Source organism: Myxocyprinus asiaticus, chromosome 2, assembly GCF_019703515.2.
Source record: "Myxocyprinus asiaticus isolate MX2 ecotype Aquarium Trade chromosome 2, UBuf_Myxa_2, whole genome shotgun sequence".
NCBI lineage: Eukaryota > Metazoa > Chordata > Actinopteri > Cypriniformes > Catostomidae > Myxocyprinus > Myxocyprinus asiaticus.
Window position 1 is genome coordinate 6248404 of NC_059345.1, and position 20896 is coordinate 6269299.

A 20896-nucleotide genomic window follows, 5' to 3' on the forward strand; every position below is an offset into this window, starting at 1 on the left:
CGTGTCTTTGAACGTGCAGAATGCGTATGCACCTGAAATTATTTGCACTAATTAGTGGGTCCACAAGGTGGCAACACACACATTTGACCCGCTGCTGTCACAGAGAAGCACAAAGATGATGTAATTGCCATTAAACAATCATGCCACAGTCCAAATCACTGAGATCACATTTTTTTCCCCAATCTGATGGTTGATGTGTACTTTAATTGAAGCTCCTGACCCGTATCTGCGTGATTTTATGCACTGCACTGCACTGCTGCCACACGATTGGCTGATTAGATAATCGCATGGATGATTGTTGGTGCCAGACGGGCTGGTTTGAGTATTTCTGTAACTGCTGATCTCCTGGGATTTTCACACACAACAGTCTCTAGAATTTACTCCGAATGGTGCCAAAAACTAAAAACGTCCAGTGAGCGGCAGTTCTGTGGACAGAAATGTCTTGTTGATGAGAGAGGTCAACAGAGAATGGCCAGACTGGTTTGAACTGACAAAGTCTACGGTAACTCAGATAACCACTCTGTACAATTGTGGTGAGAAGAATATCAGAATGCTGTTCTGAGATGCGGGTTGGTGCTGTTTTGGCAGCACGAGGGGGAACCTACACAATATTAGGCAGGTGGTTTTAATGTTGTGGCTGATCGGTGTATAACTCAACTCTGAAGGAATATAAAAACAGCTTTATGGGTCTAAACTCCTGAAGAGAATGTCCGGTGTCTCCTAGCAGTCGTAGTGCGCATGCTCCAAACTGCTGTGAATGCGCTCTAGGGCTGGGTATTGAGACAGATTTCCCGATTCGATTCCGATTCACAAGTTCGATTCATATGGGTATATTTCAGTTATAATGTCCCTTTTGCTTCCATTTGAAATAAATTCTCTCTGGGTTACTTCTGTGAATTATACAGGGGACCTTCTAACTAGGTACAATATGAAAACATACATTTTACTATTTATATATTAAATGTGGTCTCGTTTTAATAGTTAATCGTTTTTCATCATTTTACCTTTTTAAAATGAACAAATCAATGCATATATTATATTATATTTTGCTAAATTTTTATTGTTTAATTACATAATTTGTACCATTTACAGGTATTTACAGTATTTGTTGAACATGTGCTAAAAACCGGTACCAGCATCTTTAAATAAGCACGTTAACGAGAGCGACTCGAATGGCTTTATCTCATCTGTGCTATGCCTGATTACAATTAAATGTTTATTTTTTTTGTTGTTTGTGATCAACAACTGACTGTAGAGAACTGAAAGGGTATTAAAAGAGAGATTTATCAGTGACAAATTGGTCGCGTGTATCTTGTCTTATCACACACATTAAACGGAGCAACTTTTACTCTCAACACGCAGTAAAAGGATCTCGCTGCTGAATACTCCACCACTATACTATACAGTTCATTCACTGGTGAGTAGGGGTGTAACGGTATGACATTTTCACGGTATGATAACCGTCACAAAAATTACCATGGTATTTAGGTGCATTGATCATATTAAAAGCAGTTCAGTATTTGGTTATTGGGAAATAGGCTATTTCTGATAAACACAGATAAATATTTCAGTTATAACCAATTCTTGAACTTTATTTTGGATTTCTTCAACTTTAATCCTTAAACTTTTGATCTTGAACATCAGGACACTCTCTTAATCAGACAAGGTAAAAAAAAGAAAAAGAAAGAAAATCACAAACCGGTAAACATTAATAAAAAATAAAAAAAATGTTGGCAACACGTACAGTAGTCAGATGATTATAACGAAAAATATTTTATTATGATTTCTGAAATGATTATGTTAACACACAAAATATGCATTTGCATGCTTTCAGTAATTTGTTGCATTTGTGATTTAGTTCAGTTCTGAAAATATATTATTCATGTGCAGATTATTTATTGGCATTTTGTCCAATACTGACCATTTCTGCCACAGTTTCACTGTCAATTTCTTGTATGCATACTGTCAATGTCATTTCCTGAACACCAAAAGCCATGCATTTTGTCAACCCTATTTTGTACTGTGTTTTACAAATAAAACATTGTTGCGCTGCACTTAGGCAAAAGAACAAACAGTTGGCACATCGTAAAGTTGAGCGAGGTCGTAAATCCGTTTGCTGCATTTGTGAATGTGACAAAGCATAAACATAATTTTAGCCTAACTAGTCATTACAAATCATGTTAAACTACATTGAATCTGGTGTTTTTATGAAACGGGCTATAATTTATTATTGTGTGTACTGTATTTCCACTTACATTCGTCTCCGCAAATTCCGTGGGATGGTGCTCACGGAGATGGTGCTTAAGGTTTGAAGTGTTTCCCGCCTGAGCCGGTAGTTTTTTGCGACAAACTTTACAGACTGGGTAACCATCAACATTGATGGTGCCTTGTAGGCGTGGTGATGGTGTAGTGAGCTAAAGCACATAACTGGTAATCAGAAGGTTGTTGGTTCGATCCCCACAGCCACCACCATTGTGTCCTTGAGCAAGGCACTTAACTCCAGGTTGCTCCGGGGGATTGTCCCTGTAATAAGTGCACTGTAAGTCGCTTTGGATAAAAGCATCTGCCAAATGCGTAAATGTAATGTAAATGTTTTAGGTCTTTTACAAAGCCAATTAATCCCAGACAGCGGACTTAAACTTCTGTGGCAGCGGAAATAAAAGTTCAGGCTCTGACTTGTCTGTTTGTTGCGCTCATGCTCCGCTCGTGCTGGACTTCTGACGTGTTCGTGATGCGCAGCGTTCGCGACACCTGCATGTCACCTTTAAAATTGAGTGACAGTCAAATGCAACATGAGGAAGGTGCAATTTAAAGATTTATTTTATCTAGCCAAGTTTATATGATGCTGTGTAAATGTCACAGATTCTGTCTTAATTAAACTGATTTGGATTTTTTAAAAAATCTGTCTTTATCTACATGCAATACCAGTTGCCATATATATACATTTTAGTCGCATAGCGTGAAATTTGGTTGTAAATTGTAGTGATTTCCTCTCATTGTAGTGGAGAACTGCGCATAGAGAAAAAGACTGATCTTGAGATTTAAGTATCGACATTGAGATCGTTCAAATGAAGATCACAATGCATCGGAAAACAATATTTGTACCCATCCCTAATGTGCGCTCAGTAATATGGAGTATACTTTGACAGGCTCGCGTTCGACTGTATGCAGATGCTGAGCGTTTGTGTCCAATTTGAAGTATGCCCAGGGCTTAAGTTCACATAGACAGCACTGTGAGAACATTATCGTCTCGAGGATGTTCAACATTCAGATTAATAAAATTCACTGGCATCCATCCAGGATTAATAAATTCAGGCAAAACAACATAGTCAAAAACATGCAAACAGCACTGTCACAGTGGTATTATATTGCAATGAGGATAGATAGGAAGACAAACTCGGTATAATATTGTATAAAGAGGCACAGGAAGTTATTTTCTGTTCATAATGATACTCTTTTTGGGTCTGGTGGTCAGTGTTTTGATGTAAGAGAAGCCAGAGTTAGAGGAGACTTTATGTATGTATGTGTATGTATGTGTATGTACATCATACTGTGTAGGATTGCATCAGACTCTGCGAGGGGCAGGGAGCACGAGCAAGTGAGTGGGAGAGAGAGAGGGAGGAAGAGTGAAAGCATTTCTAGGAGACCAGTCAGTAAACAGGGCCGCTCACACAGATGGTTTTGGAGAAAACCAGTGAAACTAGCTTGATTTTATCTTGTTTTTGTCTAAGTACCGCATGAAATCTTGCTCACCCTTACCATGATTCTTAGCATTTACAATATTGCCAAAGCATACTTAAGGTTTGAAATGGACAATACTGAAAATAAATAGGGTGAAATAAATAGAGGTACAAGAATTTATAAATTAAAATATAAAGTAATATGGAATTCATTAGGGGATTAATTTACCTATAAAATGTGGTTTATACAAAATGTTCTCTTCAAAGTAATACATCACCCATTAACATTATAAATTATCTCCTGATCCTATCTATCTCTCTGTGAGTCAGTTGAGCTCAGCTCTTCAGGGCAAATATTGTATTTGCGTGTGTGTTTGCACGTGGATGACATCATCGTCTCATGACAGAAGGGGATGTGGGCAGGACAGAGAAGCTCTGGCGGTGGAAAGAGCACTGCACTGCATTCAGCCTAAGCTTTATCACTGCACTAAGAGCTCTTTAATTAGCCTTAATTAGCACTGCCAATAGTACACACAGAGCTAGCTGCTCCAGAACCACTTCCTTTCTCAACAGTCAACCCATTACTTGTTTTTCATAAGTATTTATGTCATTTATTTTGTTTGTACAACTATACATTGAGTTTTACTGAGCAGATCGTATTAATATTGCATGATCTAGGTCTGTTTGTGTGACTTCTCAAAAATCAAACTGTGCGGTTTCAGTTTGAATTAGGCATTTAAATGACATTTTAAAGACAATTTATTGTTTATGACTGACTGAAATCGAACTTTTAAAGTGATTACAAATGTTCGGGTTATAGTGGAGCATAGTGTACATAAACTGCCCTTCTTAGGGTGACAAATAACTTATTGATGGCGGAGGATGCTTGAAAGTGTTCAATTTTAGTGTGGCTTTATTTAACTTCAGCGTTTGACACAGTTGATCATTCAGTTTTAATTGGTACATTGAAGAGATGGGTGGGAATATCTGGGGTGGCTTTAGATTGGTTTGTTTCCGAGCATAGTACATTTTCCTGAATAGTAAATTTATAATGTCTGCTGGTGATGAGATGTCCATCTCTTCAACAGTAATTTGTGGTGTTCCGCAAGGATCCCTGTTAGGGCCAATTTGTTTTCTCTATTTATGTTACCGCTTGGTTCTTTGATTAAAAAAATGCAACATACATTTTAATTGCTATGTAGATGACCTACAGTTGTATTTTTTGTTGAATCCCAATGACCTGACTAATTTAAATGTTCTTCAAGAGTGTATAGCAGATAGAAAAAGTTGGTTGGCATGTCATTTTCTGTAGTTAAATACTGATAAAACAGAGGTTGTTATAATCGATCATGGTTTTAAAAAAAAGTCAGATTGAGTCAGCACTTAATCAGGTGGTCCCAAATATTCAGCAGGTGGTGAGAATTCATTACAAATTAATTTTAGGGTTAATTTTTATTTTATTTTAATAATTACATATAAAGCATTACATGGTTTGGCGCCAGAATATTTAGCAAAACCTTTAAGACCTTATGAAACAGAACTTTTAGATCTTGTCATGAACTGTTGACTGTTCCAAGATCCAGATACAAAACAAAAAGTTGATAGAGCGTTTGTAGTGAAGGTCCCACGATTATGGAACAGCCTGTCCTGGGATATTAGATCTGCTGAATCTGTGTCTGTTTGTATAAACTTGCTTTTACTACTATGTGAATTTTTGACTTTACCTTGTGTGAGTGTGTTCTGATGTTATGTTTTGTGAAGCACTTTTTGCTAAATTGCTAAAAGGTGTTATAAAAGAAAAGTTATTATTATTAATATTACAGGTAGTGTAGTTACAGATGTGCATTTTTATGTATTTTAAGATATCTAAAAATGGCCAAATATCTGCTGACTAATTGGTCTGTCCAAAATATTAGTCTGTCAATTGTAAAGGACTGCAGATTTCCACGCAATTTAAACGTTTATCATTCACAAAGTTCAACACATCCACTGCCCCTTATAAGTTAGTTTATAAAATATTTTGGCTAATTTGATAGCCTAATGCTTTCAGCTACCAATGCAACTATAGTACTCTTCATTTAATGGAATTCATCATATTTAAAGCAATGTTCTGGCTTTAATACAATGGACAGCATTTGGTTGATTATCACAAAAAAATAACATGATTTTAGCATAAAAATATCAGGGAATTACCCTGCGTTACCGTTTACCAGATTACCAGGGTTTACAGCCGTTATGCCGTCATGACCACAAACTTGTAATATTGGATATAACTTTACACAGATAAGGTTAGTAAGCCAATTTTTCTCTCTAACATCAGTGTTAACACGTATAATGTTTGTTTTATGGCTATACTTTTGAATGTATATTTTAATATTTATGGACTGGCCTCATTCCCTTCCATTGTAATTGCTTTACTGTAGCCGTGATTGTTTTTTGTTTTTTTAATAAACGAGGAACGGATCGAAATTATATTTTTATGGTAATCAACATCATGGCACAAATGCAATCAGTTGAGCTTAAATGAATATTCTGGGTTCAATACAAATTGAGCTCAATCGACAGCATTTGTAGCTTAATATTGATTACCACAAAAATAATTTTGACTCGCCCCTCCTTTTCTTAAAAAAAATAAATAAAAAGCACAAATCTGGGTTCCAGTGGAAGTGAATGGGATCCAATCTGTAAATGTTAAAATACTCACTGTTTTAAAAGTATAGCCACAAGACATAAATAATATGTGTGTAAACATGATTTTAGTGTGATAAAATCACTTACTAACCATTCTGTGTGAAGTTATAGCCAATTTTACAACTTCGTGCCATGACGATGTAATGTCAACAAACCCTAAAACGACTGTAAAAACGATGATTTAAACAACTTTACAGCTCAAATAATAAATACGTTTTAACAGAAGAATTAATGCAATGATTTAATAAAATTATAAGCTTCACATTTCTGCCTTTTTAAACCCTCCAAAAATTGGCCCCATTCACTTCCATTGCAAGTCCCTTACTGTAACTGAGATTTTTGCTTTTTTAAATGAAAAGGAGGGACGTGTCTAAATAAATAAAAATGTGCAGATTCCATGTGGGCCCAGTTCTAGATTGATACAAAAGCAAGGACAGTTTGAATGTAGCTTTGAAGCGGGCCGGTAGAGATGGTGGTCTCTGATGGATTCCAGTTGTTGATGTGAATTGTCTGGCACTGTTACAAACCACTCTGCTCTCTTAAATGACTCTCAAAATTATCCATCACATTAAATATCCACTTTCTTGCATTAAGAAACCTTCTTAACTGGAATCCACTAAAGATAGTTAGTGCTTACATAGACATATGTTCTTTATTTATCGTATTATTGTCCCAGAGCACAGTTAATACTTCTTACTGAATCACATCCATTGCTGAATAATTTGAGTTTCTGTAATAGTTTGTTTCCTGCCAAGCTTACACTTAAATTCCCATGTTCCCCCAGGATAAAGACAAAGGCTCGTCAAACAAAACTCCTAAATTGGACCGCAGCGATGGTGTCAAAGAGATGAAAGAGAAAGCTCCTAAGAGGAAGCTGCCCTTCACCGTCGGAGCCAATGGAGATCAGAAAGATTCTGACACGGGTAAGGGGGCGGGGCCAGCTCTCAGCAGAGCACTCTGGGGTTAGTGTTTGTGTGTGTGACCTGCTGTGTTGTTGTTGTCTTCAATACTTTGTGATGGAGTAACATAAAAATGGAGAAACCATTCATCCATAAATTGGAAATGTTGTTGGAAATGAAATGCTCAGAAGGGTGAGAGATCTTTTGTTTTTCTTTATGGGTGTATTTTGATGGGGTTCATCTTGAATTATTTATATTATTAGTTTAGTACTGAATCGGATCCTAACTGAATGTGAGTTTTGAGAACACTGCAAATTATCTATCTTGTTCTGTTGTAATTATGATGCATTTTTACCTTTTAGATGTTGATGGTCAGAACATGTTGTTTTTGTTTACATTGCTATTTCACGCCTGTTATTGTTATATGTACTGAATTCCACCACAATTTAGTGGCGTAAATTATGAAAATGCGGACAGTTGTCTCTTTTTAGCCTGTTTAGGAAGACAGTGGTTTAATCTATTTTAAGTTGTGTGTTTTAGTTTTTTTTATTGGCAGTGATTTCTTCAAGTTTTTGCAGTCGAGGCGCAGCCTTTCCATAACCTTTCAGCAAGCTGTTGGCAGGAACCCCCCGTCCCCCCTTCCTCCTCTTGAGACGTGGCTACAAGGCGTGAAATCTTGCCCATTTTCCCTCTCATCAGACAATGCCTGAAGTGCTCATTGTATTGCTAATAGGGGGGTGTGGTTATGTCCTTTCTTTGACTGGCCTGCCCTAATGTTTGTCTCTCTTTCTCTGTCAGATCCCAATACTTATTTTACTTTAAATACTATAGTGGAGTGTTGTTTATGTTATTTATTCATAATAAATGCGTGTAATATTCCAGTAATCTTGCACATTTAAATCCTCAATTTTAGGCCATGAAAATGAAACTGCTTAATGTTGCCTGGATTCTGTTGCTGGTTTTTATGCTGCATCATTGTCTGTCCCTAATGGAATCTGTCCAAATCTTGGCTCTGGTCCACCTCCATCACCCATACTGGGACTTTTTGATGTAATCGGACTGCTCTCTCCCTGGTCACCTCCCCCAGTTGGAAGGTTTCCAGTACAGGACTAGTTAGATGTTTGTTCCATTCCTGCAGTGAGTGCGCACAAGCACCCTTACAGCTACTGGAAAAAGTTGAGTGCACATAAACATTTTTGCTGCTACCGGGGCTTTTTAATTATGAATTTAACTACGAAAGCCATTATCAACTGGACCTGGCCTGAATGAAATGCAAAGAAAAGCCATTGCGGATGGTGACTGAGAGTGCTGGTTATTGGGCTGTAATGAGCTGAAGTTGGTTTATGAAAGAAAGAAAAGCTTGGAGAACCCAGTGGAGAAAGTTTGGAATTAGGGATTCACAAATATAAAAATGTTATAAAGCTTTGGCTGTTTTTGAACAAATATACCATCCACACTATGCCAGGTCCACACTAATCCGTTTAAGTTTGAAAATGTATTAGTGTGTAGGGGTGGGAAAAAATATTGCTTATCCAATGTATCGCAATCTTCATTTGAACGATCTTGATATCGATCTTTTTTATTTTATTTTTATTTTTTTTTAATTAATTAATTAGTTTCTTTGTTACATGTTTTGTCTTTTGTGTTTTGCTGACTTCTTGGCCAGGTCACTCTTGTAAATGAGATTGTATCTCAATGAGCTTTTTATCCTGGTTAAATTAAGGTTACTACTAGAGCCCGACCGATATGGGATTTTTGAGACCGATACCGATTTTTAGAGAGGGAAAATTCAACGATTACCGATATGGTGGCCGATATATTTAATTTTTGAGCTGGAATGAAAACAGACCTTTTCTATGTGGATTTTTCACTGATTTTCCACCGATATGACTATGCAAAGGTACTCGGAAGGCTGCTTTCTTAAATATTTTTATCAAAGAATATTTGACCTTATTATTATACATTGTCAACAAATTCTAGAAATGAACACTGAGGAAAAATATAATAAATAGCTTAATAAACATCAGTATAAGTCAACTGCTGACCATTTAAATAAATAAAAAATACAATAAATAGCTAAATAAACATCAGTACTGTATGTTTAGTATCAGTCAAATGCTGACCAATAAAATAAAGAATAAATAAAAATAAAACAAATAGCTAAATAAACATCAGTACTGTTTAGTATCAGTCAAATGCTGACTATAATTAAACTGCCGAGTCCAGATAAACAGCGGCAGCGGTGTTACACCGTATTCTGCTATACAAGTTCAGGGGAAACTTTTAGCGGTGGAAAACCAGACTTTTAAATATTACATTTTATAAATGCAACGACTGGAATTGTTCAGTTGAAGGGGGTACCAAACTGCGAATCCTGAACAAAACAGTTTGGTGAATACACGTTTACACATTAACTTTCACTCAGCTGACAAGCAATGAAAGTAGTTACATGGTTAGCTAGTTAGCTATAAGCTCGTTGTCACAGAGAGTAAAAGATGGACGTTGTTTATTTTACTTTCCAGCATTGTGTCTCACCAACTAGGTAATAACATAGTGTGAAATCAACACTCAGCAGACTCAATCCACCACCGCACCGTTGTCTGCTGAGCTGTAAAAAGATGCTCTGATGTTTACCTTTCAATCTGTTACGTTACTGACTGCACTGACAAACAATAGCAAAAATAAATGAGTGACATGGTTGTCAGGGACAGGGTTAACGTTATATTAGTAATATTGAAAAGGGAAAATTATGGGGTCATTGTTTATTAACTTTCCAGTATGTATTTCACAAACAAGTTAGCAACTTATCATGAGAACACACCGTTTAACTCCGCCCTCTCTGCAGAGCCACCGTCAGCTCAGCTCTCTAAACAATGGAGACGGAGCGCGCTCTGCTGGACAAACTACGCTATGACACCAATTCTAAAGCATTGTTTTCTGCATAATATGTTCTGGAAAAAAGTTTGCATATCGGCGCATAACGGTAAACATATACGCCGATACCAATATATTAATGAAAGGCTAATATCGGGCGATAATATCGGCCGACCTTTTTCGTGACTGTATACTGGATATAAATGGAAAGTACGTCATTCTAAACAGAGTTCTACACCTTTGCCCCTTGCATATCCATTTACTAAATATATTTTGATAAAGCTATGAGCTACCAATTAGAGTATAGTTCTCTCAGCTCCATTTAGCACATTTGACCATATTTGCATCCATTCTGCAGAATTGCACAGATTTGTCCCCAAAATCAGCACAGAAAATCCTAATATTCCATCAGCGCCTGCGACAATTAAAAATAATACTGCCGATAATGATAAGGTCTCCAGTATTTCACGCATACCTATGTCAAAGTGAAGGTAAAATAAATCCAGCCTCGCTCTGTCACTGTTTTCTGTCCTCCATTTTCTGGAGGATTCCATTTGAAATGCATAATTTATCTCGCTGATATTTTTCGCAGAATCTCCCTCTGTGCATGTCTCTCTCTTAGGCTCTCGGTGCATTCTGCAGTCAGGGAGGCTCTGCAATCATCTGTGCCATTTTGCTCCAGTGCAAGAGCAGCCCACGAGGCCCAGGAGCACTCAGGATATTTCCTTCGTTTTCTCTCTCTTCCTGCCTCCATCTTCTGTGTGTTTGCTCATTATCTCTGCTGTGCTTTCTCAGGCCGCAGACATCTTTGCTGCATTATGTATTGGAGGGGGAACTTGGCATGGAAATTGAATGCAGTGCCACTGCTATAAAGGAGCACAGAGCCTTCGCTAGTGCCGATGCACTTACCTCGTTAATAACAACAAGGATATTACTGAGACCGAATCACTTCTAAGCTTTTTTCTTTTTTTGTTTTTGCGATCTTCGCTGCATGATTTGGGATCTTTGGCCATGCTGGGCTATAGCAGACGGTGGGCGTGAGCTGCGGAGAGAGTGGGTTGGCTGATAAGAGATGGCAATATTTGCTGCTCCTCTGCTGCCCACGCCTTGCTAACGCTGGCAGGCATGAGTGCTGGGTACACGCACAGTTGCTCTCTGACTAACATGCGCACACACTTGTATTTAGTAGGTGTCTGTTTGCTGTAGGCAGAGAGAAGAGATTTGCTGCTGTCTATCAGACTGGGCCGTAGTTGTTATTTTGGCCTTCGTGCAGCCTTCTGCATTTGAGCATTGCTTATATTCCTGGAGGGAGGAATGTTTTTGTAGTATTTTATTTTCGGTCATGCAGCGATCTTATGAATTATTCACTATTGTGATTTCACTGTAGGTATCAGATCTGGTGGTGTCTGAATTGCATTTGCCGGCTCCTTTGGCTCTGCTTTATTACCGCGTCTCCCAGAGGTGTTGCTGCCCCAGCATTCGGAAGAGGTGAAGGGTGGCCTGCGTTCACATGCCTGGTCCATTAACGTTATACATTCTCTCTAAGAAAAAGCCTCAAGTGCACTGTTGATGACATCATCTTCATGGCAGACGAAACTTTTTTTTTTTTTTAATCTCCCTTCACCTTTTAAACCGTCTGCCATTCTGTCCTTTCATCTGCTGTGCATAAACCATTGACACAACATCCTGTGGGCACTTCCTGTTTCTTCTGCTTTCATTTCCTGTTATTTCTGGGCAGCTTGAAGAGCGTTTCTCTAAGTTTTGTGGCGGCCCTTTTAGGCCATTCTGCAGTTTGGATGATTCTGTATCTATTAGGGATTTCCTGATACCATTTTTTGTTTTTTAGAACGACTACAAGTACTGATATTTACTTTCTGATACTCGCCGATACCTGATTTTTTTTTATGTCCATATCAACAGATTATTTCAATTTCATCATCAAAATGGTGTTTTGATGAATTAATTAAAACTTTAATCAAATGAAAATATAACAATTAAAATTTGTGTACTCTGTATGTGCCTTGCGCTACAACGTGAGTTTGTGCTCTGCGACAAACAGAGCGCTGGATGCTGATGATGGTGTTGTCCCAGTATGAGCCAAGGAGGAGCTTTAAGGTACGTGGGGTGCAGCCGGTGTCGGCACAACACTGTCTTCACACGTTCTCTGATCACATTTGAAGTGCGCTGCACATGCAAAGTAAACTATATATTTATATCATTAAATTGCAGCTTTTCAGGTTAAATAATCTCACTAGGACAGAACATGATTAGAATTTGTACGCTGATTGTTTACGTAATGACGTTAGTATGTCAGATGGTATCAGTTTTTGGTATCGGAGTATTTTTACGAGTACGAGTACAAGAGTGTGTATTGATATCGGGACATCTTTAATATCTATGAATACTATGAAGCCATGTACCCAATTTAAACAAATCCCCAAGCATAGATTGTGCTACGGACTTGATTGATACCTTAGACTGTATTAAGTGCAACAGTGGCCGCCCACTTTTTCAGCCGTCTAGGTTCCTGAAGTATTTTTTCCATAAGGATTTCAAAAAATCCTTCATGAAAGAGTTCTAAGCCATGAACCAAACAGACCAGCTCTGAGGTGAATCACAACATTACAAACTTTGATTCGAAGCTAATAAGTATTTGATAATCGGGCAAAAAGACAAAAGTACAAGACTGTGTTTTTTACGTCTGTAATGAGGAAATAAACTACGTCCCCATGAAGCACTTTGATTGATAATCAAATTAAAAACTTAAAAATGTAAAACTATTGATTTAAAGTAGTTGATTTTAAATACAAAATCAATATACACTCACTGAGCACTTTATTAGGAACACCTGTACACAAGGGATGGGATGATATATTGAATTTTGACATCTCGAACCAAAAAAATTACGAAACCATATCGTGGCATAGCTCGATATTTCAAAATTTGCAACATTGTTTTCTGTCCATGTGATCATAAATGAAGTGACCCGTCAGATATCATAATCTCTCTATCATTTGATTTTACCCCAACTGCTCTCTTTTCAACACTGTTAACAGGGTTCACACAAGGTCCTTCAAGTGCTTGAATTTAGCTTTTAGAAATTTAAGAACTGGAATACCTGGAAAATTGCCTTGTTTTGATGAAAAGTGCTTGAGATTAAAGTGGAACGTTTCCTCCGTGTAATGTGTGTCCATCAAAGATGAGATCCTGCACTCCACTTTCACTGAATAATGTGTTTTCATATCCTTTCTGTTCTTTACAGTCAGATAAAAATGTAAACAGAAATATTCATTTAATCTCACACAGCATGGATGTGTTAAAGAAATAGAGAGATTCTCGTTGATGTTCGCTGAACCGGAACTTTGAGCCGCTGTGAATCCTTAAAGTGACAGTAACCTTTTTAGCATTTCTTATACAAATGAATATAAACTCAGTGTTATTACTTGTAAATTGTGCACATTATTTAAAACAGTGATAGCTCATATCATTATTATATATACAATTTCATGATATAATATTAATTAATGTAGAAGTTAAATTTTGATTATAATAATGATGAAAAACAAATTATTAAAATATAAATATACACTTTCATATACTTTTTTCAGGACAGGTTTTGTTCAGTTCTATTTCTTGTTCTGCACCTGATCAGCCTGAATGCAGCCCACTATTTTTGAAAGTGGATTTGTTTGTGATTGTTTCTTATAGAGAAAGGTATATGAGCAAATCTTATTATTTAAACTATATATTGTGTATTAAAGCGCTTTATTTTGATGAGAAATTACAATGAGCATTTTGCTCAAACATTTCTTCAGAAAATAAAAAAAAATGTCTAATATTTTGTAGTTTAAATTGTATTATATAGAATCGTGAACCTCATATCGTAAATCGAGGCAAATCGTGAGAAACATATCGTCCCATCCCAACAGTACACCTATTTATTCATGCGATTATCTAATCAGCCAATCATGTAGCAGCAGTGAAATGCATAAAATCACGCAGATATGGGTCAGGAGCTTCAGTTGATGTTCACATCAACCATCAGAATGGAGAAAAAATGTGATATCAGTTATTTCGACCGTGGCATGATTGTTTGAGTATTTCTGTTGATTTCTGTTGTATAACTGATGATCTCCTGGGATTTTCACACACAACAGTCTCTACAGTTTACTCAGAATGGTGCCAAAACAAAACAAAAAAACATCCAGTGAGCAGCAGTTCTGTGGACGGAAACGCCTTGTTGATGAGAGAGGTCAACAGAGAATGGCCAGACTGGTTCGAGCTGATAGAAATGCAATGGTAACTCAGATAACCACTCTGTACAATTGTAGTGAGCAGATTAGCATCTCAAAATGCACAACACGTCGAGCCTTGAGGTGGATGGGCTACAACAGCAGAAGACCACATCGGGCACTTTAGTTGGACCATAGAGTTCTTAATAAAGTGCTCAGTGAGTGGATTTAAAGTATATTTGCATAATATTGAGATATATCAGTAGTTTGAGAGTGTATGGAGACCGACTCGATTACTACTTTCATTGTGCATCTTTGGACTGGGCGGTCTCTGCTGGGCTCTTTGCCACGGTTTGTTTGACATGAGTCTCGGATTGGTGGATTTTCCCCCTCAGGATCATGGGTAGCATAGTTCTTCACCAGGAATTCTGCTAATAAGCAAAAAAAAGTTGAAATAATGCGGACTGATTGCTTTAACAGAAGTATAAACTCATAGTAGGTCTGTCTTGAAAGGTTTATAAGTTATTGTTAAAAATCAATGCTCCTGTGGGGGAAATGAATCAGATTTTACTTCTGGAACCAGACTGTTACACTCTATTACGTTGCTAAGTGATCAGATTTTGCTGATGAAAATATTCCACAGACATGCATTGAAGGAGGGACCTAAGATATATCTTGGGACCAGAATATCAGAGACTTGGAGGGATGGGCTCTTTTGACATGGCCCAGTAAGCAGCCACCTAGCAATGCCTAAATGTGTTTGTTTTAAATGCTCACACATTGACCATTGGAAATTTTCTTTCTTTTTATGGCTTCGGTTTCTGTACCCTCAGCCCCTGACCTAAATTCCCTTCATTCTCAGAGGACAGAAAGTATGCAATGCTCACTCAGACAACATACCAAGAAACTCCATACTACCAGAAATATAACTCTTGTTTATTTGTGTCAAGCTCTTGTTTTAGTGATCAGCATCAACTGCTAGAAACTGGCCTGTATCACCATTCTTTTAAACTCTGAGCTAATCAGATGAGTTCATACTGAACATTTCCTTGCCCCAGTGTGATTGGCGCTGTACTGAGGACAGACCAGATTTGAGTTTTGTTGTTGCAGTCGTTCAGTGTTTCCCGCTTCATGGTCAAAGACATTGCAAACCTCACACCCAGCCAGCTCTTCTGGTTTGAGTTGTAATAACTCATGAAAAAGTAGTCTGACCACCTTCATTATGGGACTTTTGGGAGTTTTATTTATTTATTTATTTTTCAGTGATGGTACGAGTATGTATAGGTAATCTCAGAAATGCTTTCATGTCAATGATATTTGGTCTGTTTCACTCTGTGGTGTTGTATGGCAATAAAGAAGGATGTAGTAATGCTCAATTTGGCCTCAGCTGTCTGTCATCATCACAGATGTGAGCTGTTTTTAATTTCCACCCATGTTTTGGAGCAACAGGCCCACAAGCCTGCCCACTGAAGGGCACTTGCTATTTGTATGACGAAAAGATTGTGATTAGTGCTGGAACCTCAACAACAAATATATAACCGAGTTCTGATGCTTCTCAATAAGATGATAATTGACTTTTAATGCTCACCTGAAACTGCCAGGTATCCTGAAGACCCTTACATTTTTCACTTGAACAAAACTATCCCAACAGCACACCAACGTTAAACTCTGAGAAGTTTTGTGTTTGAGTTCTGTGGAAATCAGCAAAACATTTTGCCAGAATACTACTAGATTCATTCAGGGACGAGTTATGACTGTACCAAACCTCAAGGCTAACAGTGCTGTGCATCAAAACTTAACTAACTAGTTTTAGTTTAGTTTGTTTTGGAGTCATGAACATGTATTTTAGTTTGTTTCTCCAATTTGTTAGATTTTTATTTTTAGGTCAGTTAACAAATGTTTGAATTCCGAGATCGTTTTATTTTCGAAAATGGTCCTGTCGCAAATGGCTCACTTGATGTGGACTTGCGGTCTCGTGGCCTTCATTTGTGCGTTCCTGCGAAGTCGAGGTCTTCTACGAGACCGTAGGGTGTCCCATTTGACATTTTAGCGTTCAGAAGGGTGCTCATGAGCGCCCTCAATGCACACTTCGGCTGAGCCTGCATCAGTGCAAGCTCCACAGTGGTCTACTACCCAACAGTCCATGCTGCTGATCCTCTCGACCAATCACAGCAGACTGTCAATGATAGATCACTTGCTTATCTTGTGTATAAGGTATCACTTCTTAGTCTGATGTGTATAGCTGGTTCAAAACTTTGTTTTGCTCAGTTTTCCAGAGATTGAATTGCTCCAGTTCAGTTTTTATTGAATATTTGTTGTTGTTGTTGTTGTTTTTTTTTCTCCCCTTTTCTGCCCAATTCCCAATGTGCTCTAAGTCCTCGTGGTGGCGTAGTGACCTCAATCCGGGTGGCAGAGGAAGAATCTCAGTTGCTTCCGCGCCTGAGACCATCAATCCGCGCATCTTATCACGTGGCTTGTTGAGCACGTTACTGTGGAGACGTAGCGCATGTGGCGGCTTAACGCTATTCTCCACGGCATCCACACACAACTCGCCCCACCGAAAGCGAGAACCACATTATAGTAACCATGAGGAGGTTACCCCATATGATTCTACCCTCCCTAGCAACCGGGCCAATTTGGCTGCTTAGGAGGCCTGGCTGGAGTCACTCAGCACGTCCTGTATTCAACTCGCGACTCCAGGGGTGGTAGTCAGCATCAGTACTCGCTGAGCTACCCAGGCCCCCATTGAATAGTTTTTCTTGAAGTTTTAGGTTCTTAAAAGTAAGTACTCTAACGCTAAACCCTTGTTATCATTGTTTCCAAGAGGATATTAATAGTCTAAAATATTAAGGTATGAGAGAGTATTGTCTTGTACACAGCTCTAACTTGTAAGATTGCTTATCTTTATTGATATAGCAACGTTCAGTCTACCCGCGATATATATACCTGCAGAAGTGCGGCTGTGTATAAATGGTTTTTGCAATCTACGGTGGTGTGTGAGACGTATGTTCTTCTTTCTACACATTTGACTGTTTAAAGGACCTGCATGCAACCATCCTGTTTATTTGTAGAGTCATGTTTATTTGTGCTCTAAACATTTTAAAAGATGGGCTTTTGTTGTTATGTGTGCACTTTTTTTTCAGAGGTTCTTGATTAAATTATCTAATGCTTTATTAGTTAGTTAGTTTACAGTATGTTCCTTTTACCCGTTCTATTAATGCCATGACTTTTCGAATAATAATGTATAAAACTCTGTGTATATGAAGAACATAATGTATAAAAAAAAAAGCATCATCTGATTGAAGTCTGTCCCAAATGCACACTTATCACTCATGCACCCTCATGGACTTGCTCTCTAGCACCCCATCGGTCTGCACTCGCTTACGTCACCAAAATCTGGGCTCAGAAGAGGACCGCAAGGGCTTACAGGGCCAGTGATAACACGTTTGATCCTTCCATCAGAAGACTTCTGTAATACTGTAGCAGTGTCATTACCTCAGTTGAGTCTATTTTAGTGTAAGTCTAAAAGAGCAAGCACTGCATTTTTGTGTTCCCCTCATCTACCCATTAAAAACCTGTTTAGACTGCCACTGCAGTTCATGCTCTTCGAGGTTTGAGTCGCAGGAATGTGACTAAATGGCAAATCTGTGTGTTCAAGGGGTTGGGGTACATTACACATAAGTATTTACAGGTGTTAGCATCAGCCCCCCGAACGTGAATAATAATCCCTGGAAAGATCTCGGTTACTGGAAGCGTTCACTGTCTGGCTTCCTCTCTCTATAAATTATGTTTGTGGCCTTGAGCAAATCACTATGTTGAGAACAACAAGCTGGTTTGTAGATCTTTCATAGATCAGACATGAGCACAAAGCTAGTTGACAAGATTGTTTTTTTGTTTTTTGGGGGGGGGGGATTTTTCCCCTTTTTCTCCCAATTTGGAATGCCCAATTCCCAATGCGCTCTAAGTCCTCGTGGTCGCATAGTGATTCGCCTCAGTCCGGGTGGCGGAGGATGAATCCCAGTTGCCTCCGCGTCCGAGACAGTCAACCCGCGCATCTTATCACGTGGCTTGTTGAGCGCGTTGCCACGGAGACATAGCGCGTGTGGAGGCTTCACGCCATCCACCGCGGCAATCACGCTCAATTCACCATGCGCGCCACCGAGAACAGATCACATTATAGCGACCACGAGGAGGTTACCCCATGTGACTCTACCCTCCCTAGCAACCGAGCCAATTTGGTTGCTTAGGAGACCTGGCTGGAGTCACTCAGCACGCCCTGGGAGTTGACAGGATTGTTGTACGTTAGGGCTGTCACGATTATGAAATCTGGCTGCCGATTAATTGTCAAACAAATAACTGATTATGACGATTAATTGTTTTAGGGTTTCCACGATTATGATGATGATTGTCATACAATTATATGACAATCTCAAATGCGCCGATCATTCCCTTATTTGTACAGTAAAATGTGTTTGGAATTTAAAGTGGACTATAATCGCGGTTAGATCAAATAACTGCAGTCAGACGATTATGGAATAATCGTGACAGGCCTGTTGCACATTTTTATTGGTGTTAATGGCAGAGGAACGTGTGTGTGTGTGTGTGTGAGAGAGAGAGAGAGAGAGAGAGAGAGACATTTGGGCTTGTTTGCACAGTTTGAGGCTTGGGGTTTGCACAGTTGGAGGGCTGTCCTCATGCTTGCCAGTTTCCACTGTAAGTTGATATCAAGAGTGAGACTTGTGTAATGAACTGGATGGCTGCAATGTGAGGCAGGTATGTTCACACTGACATACTGAGAATAATTGATGGGCGTTTCTGTGAAGAGCAGCTGCTTTTGTCCACTCGCAGCAGTGACCTTGCCTCAGCCAAGTTGAAATGTGAACACCGGCCATTTTGTAATCAGAGACAGCCTGCCAAGTCATACCCTTAAAGAAACACACACACTAAACTGGCAGTGGAGGGCCCACCCCTCCCCATGGGGTCTCTGGGCCACCAGCAGGCTTTCAAATTGTAGACATGGGCAGAGTGGCTGGGAATTCACCCAAGAGATCTAGGTTTCGCTTGACCTTCAGATGTTACTAAAAAGGCCACAGAAGGAATTGCAGTTAATGCATATTAACTTGCGCAAACTTTCCTAGAGTGATTATGAAGGTCACAAATCTGAGCATAAAGGAAATTGTGTCTGTCCACGAGTATGTATGAGGCTGGTTTGCGGTTTAATATGCAACTCTTTTCTCTCTCTCTCAACAGAAAAACAAGGTCCAGAGCGGAAGCGCATTAAAAAGGAGCCCACTAACACCAGGAAGTCAGGCTTGCCGTTCGGAATGGGCATGCCAGGGATTCGGGCCGGGTACCCCCTCTCTGAGCGGCAGCAGGTGGCTCTTCTCATGCAGATGACGGCGGAGGAGTCCATAAACAGTCCAGGTGCGTGTTTGTCATGGGCGCCACGTCTCAGGCGGTTTCTGTAGCGTCCACTGTCCTTGCTGCACTCTCAAGCTATGCTTCATTTAAACAACACTTAATTAGATTTCAATTAAACGAGATAACCCTCATCAATTCCTATTACTTCAGCGAAATGGACCTCTGCAATCTTAATCCACTGTTGTTAATCAGCCCTCCAGGACTGTTGATGAAGCAACAAGGAATATGGTTGTACTACTCCAATATGAATACTCCTCAATTTAGGTTTTTTATTGGCTCACCTGGTATTGCAATCGAATGTTGGAGCTTTATGAAAATGAAAGGTATTGGATTGGAATCCATTTATTTCAAGTCTTCTGGCAATCTGTTTTAAGCATAACCATGTGGTGTCTTTTGCTTAAAGTTTGTATTTATTTTGTTATCTCAAGTATGCTTTTTCTCTATTAGAATACTTTGATTTAGCTCTTTCTCTTCAAATGGTTCTGCCGATTTATTATTCCAAAACAAAGCACTACAGGAAATGTGTGGGTTTCTCCATGCCTGTTATTTTTTTTTCCACTGTGTGTTTTCTTGACTTAGTACAGAATATAAATAATGTGTGAAACATATATATTTTTGGCCATTTATCCTGTGTGATCTGTACAAATTTTCAGTGCTGTCGACAATATCATGCAAATCCAAGGGGTTAAATTAAATTAAGGTTTTTGTATAGTTAAGATGTGAAAGTAGGCAGAAAACATCAAATGTACCATTTCCTGTGCTTGTGGTACAAGACTGCCACCCAGAGGTTAAAGCAAACAGTACAGATTCAATTGCTGTTACTGTTTCTTTTACTGTAAATAATTAGCATTACTGATATTTCTGTTCAGACACAACACCAAAGCACCAGTCACAGTCAAGTCTGGGTCAGAAGGGAACACCAAACTCTGCCTCAAAAACCAAAGACAAAGTGAACAAGAGGAATGAAAGGGGCGAGACGCGGCTGCACAGGGCGGCCATACGTGGGGAGGCACGTCGCATAAAGGAGCTCATCAACGAGGGGGCTGATGTGAATGTAAAAGATTTTGCAGGTAAGGGGAGCCATCAGAGATGTTTCTCA

The 20896-nt window shown here is 38.9% G+C and overlaps 1 protein-coding gene across 2 annotated transcripts in view; it reads left to right on the forward strand.

Annotated features, from left to right (window-relative positions):
- The window catches only part of ankrd11 (ankyrin repeat domain 11), a 181493-nt gene that overhangs the window by 143786 nt on the left and 16811 nt on the right, over positions 1-20896 (forward strand). For both annotated transcript variants that reach the window (XM_051720894.1, XM_051720904.1), the window contains 3 exons: positions 7156-7294; positions 19627-19800; positions 20667-20867. In XM_051720894.1, coding sequence (XP_051576854.1) covers positions 7156-7294; positions 19627-19800; positions 20667-20867 — 514 coding nt within the window. The remainder of the gene's footprint in view (positions 1-7155; positions 7295-19626; positions 19801-20666; positions 20868-20896) is intronic.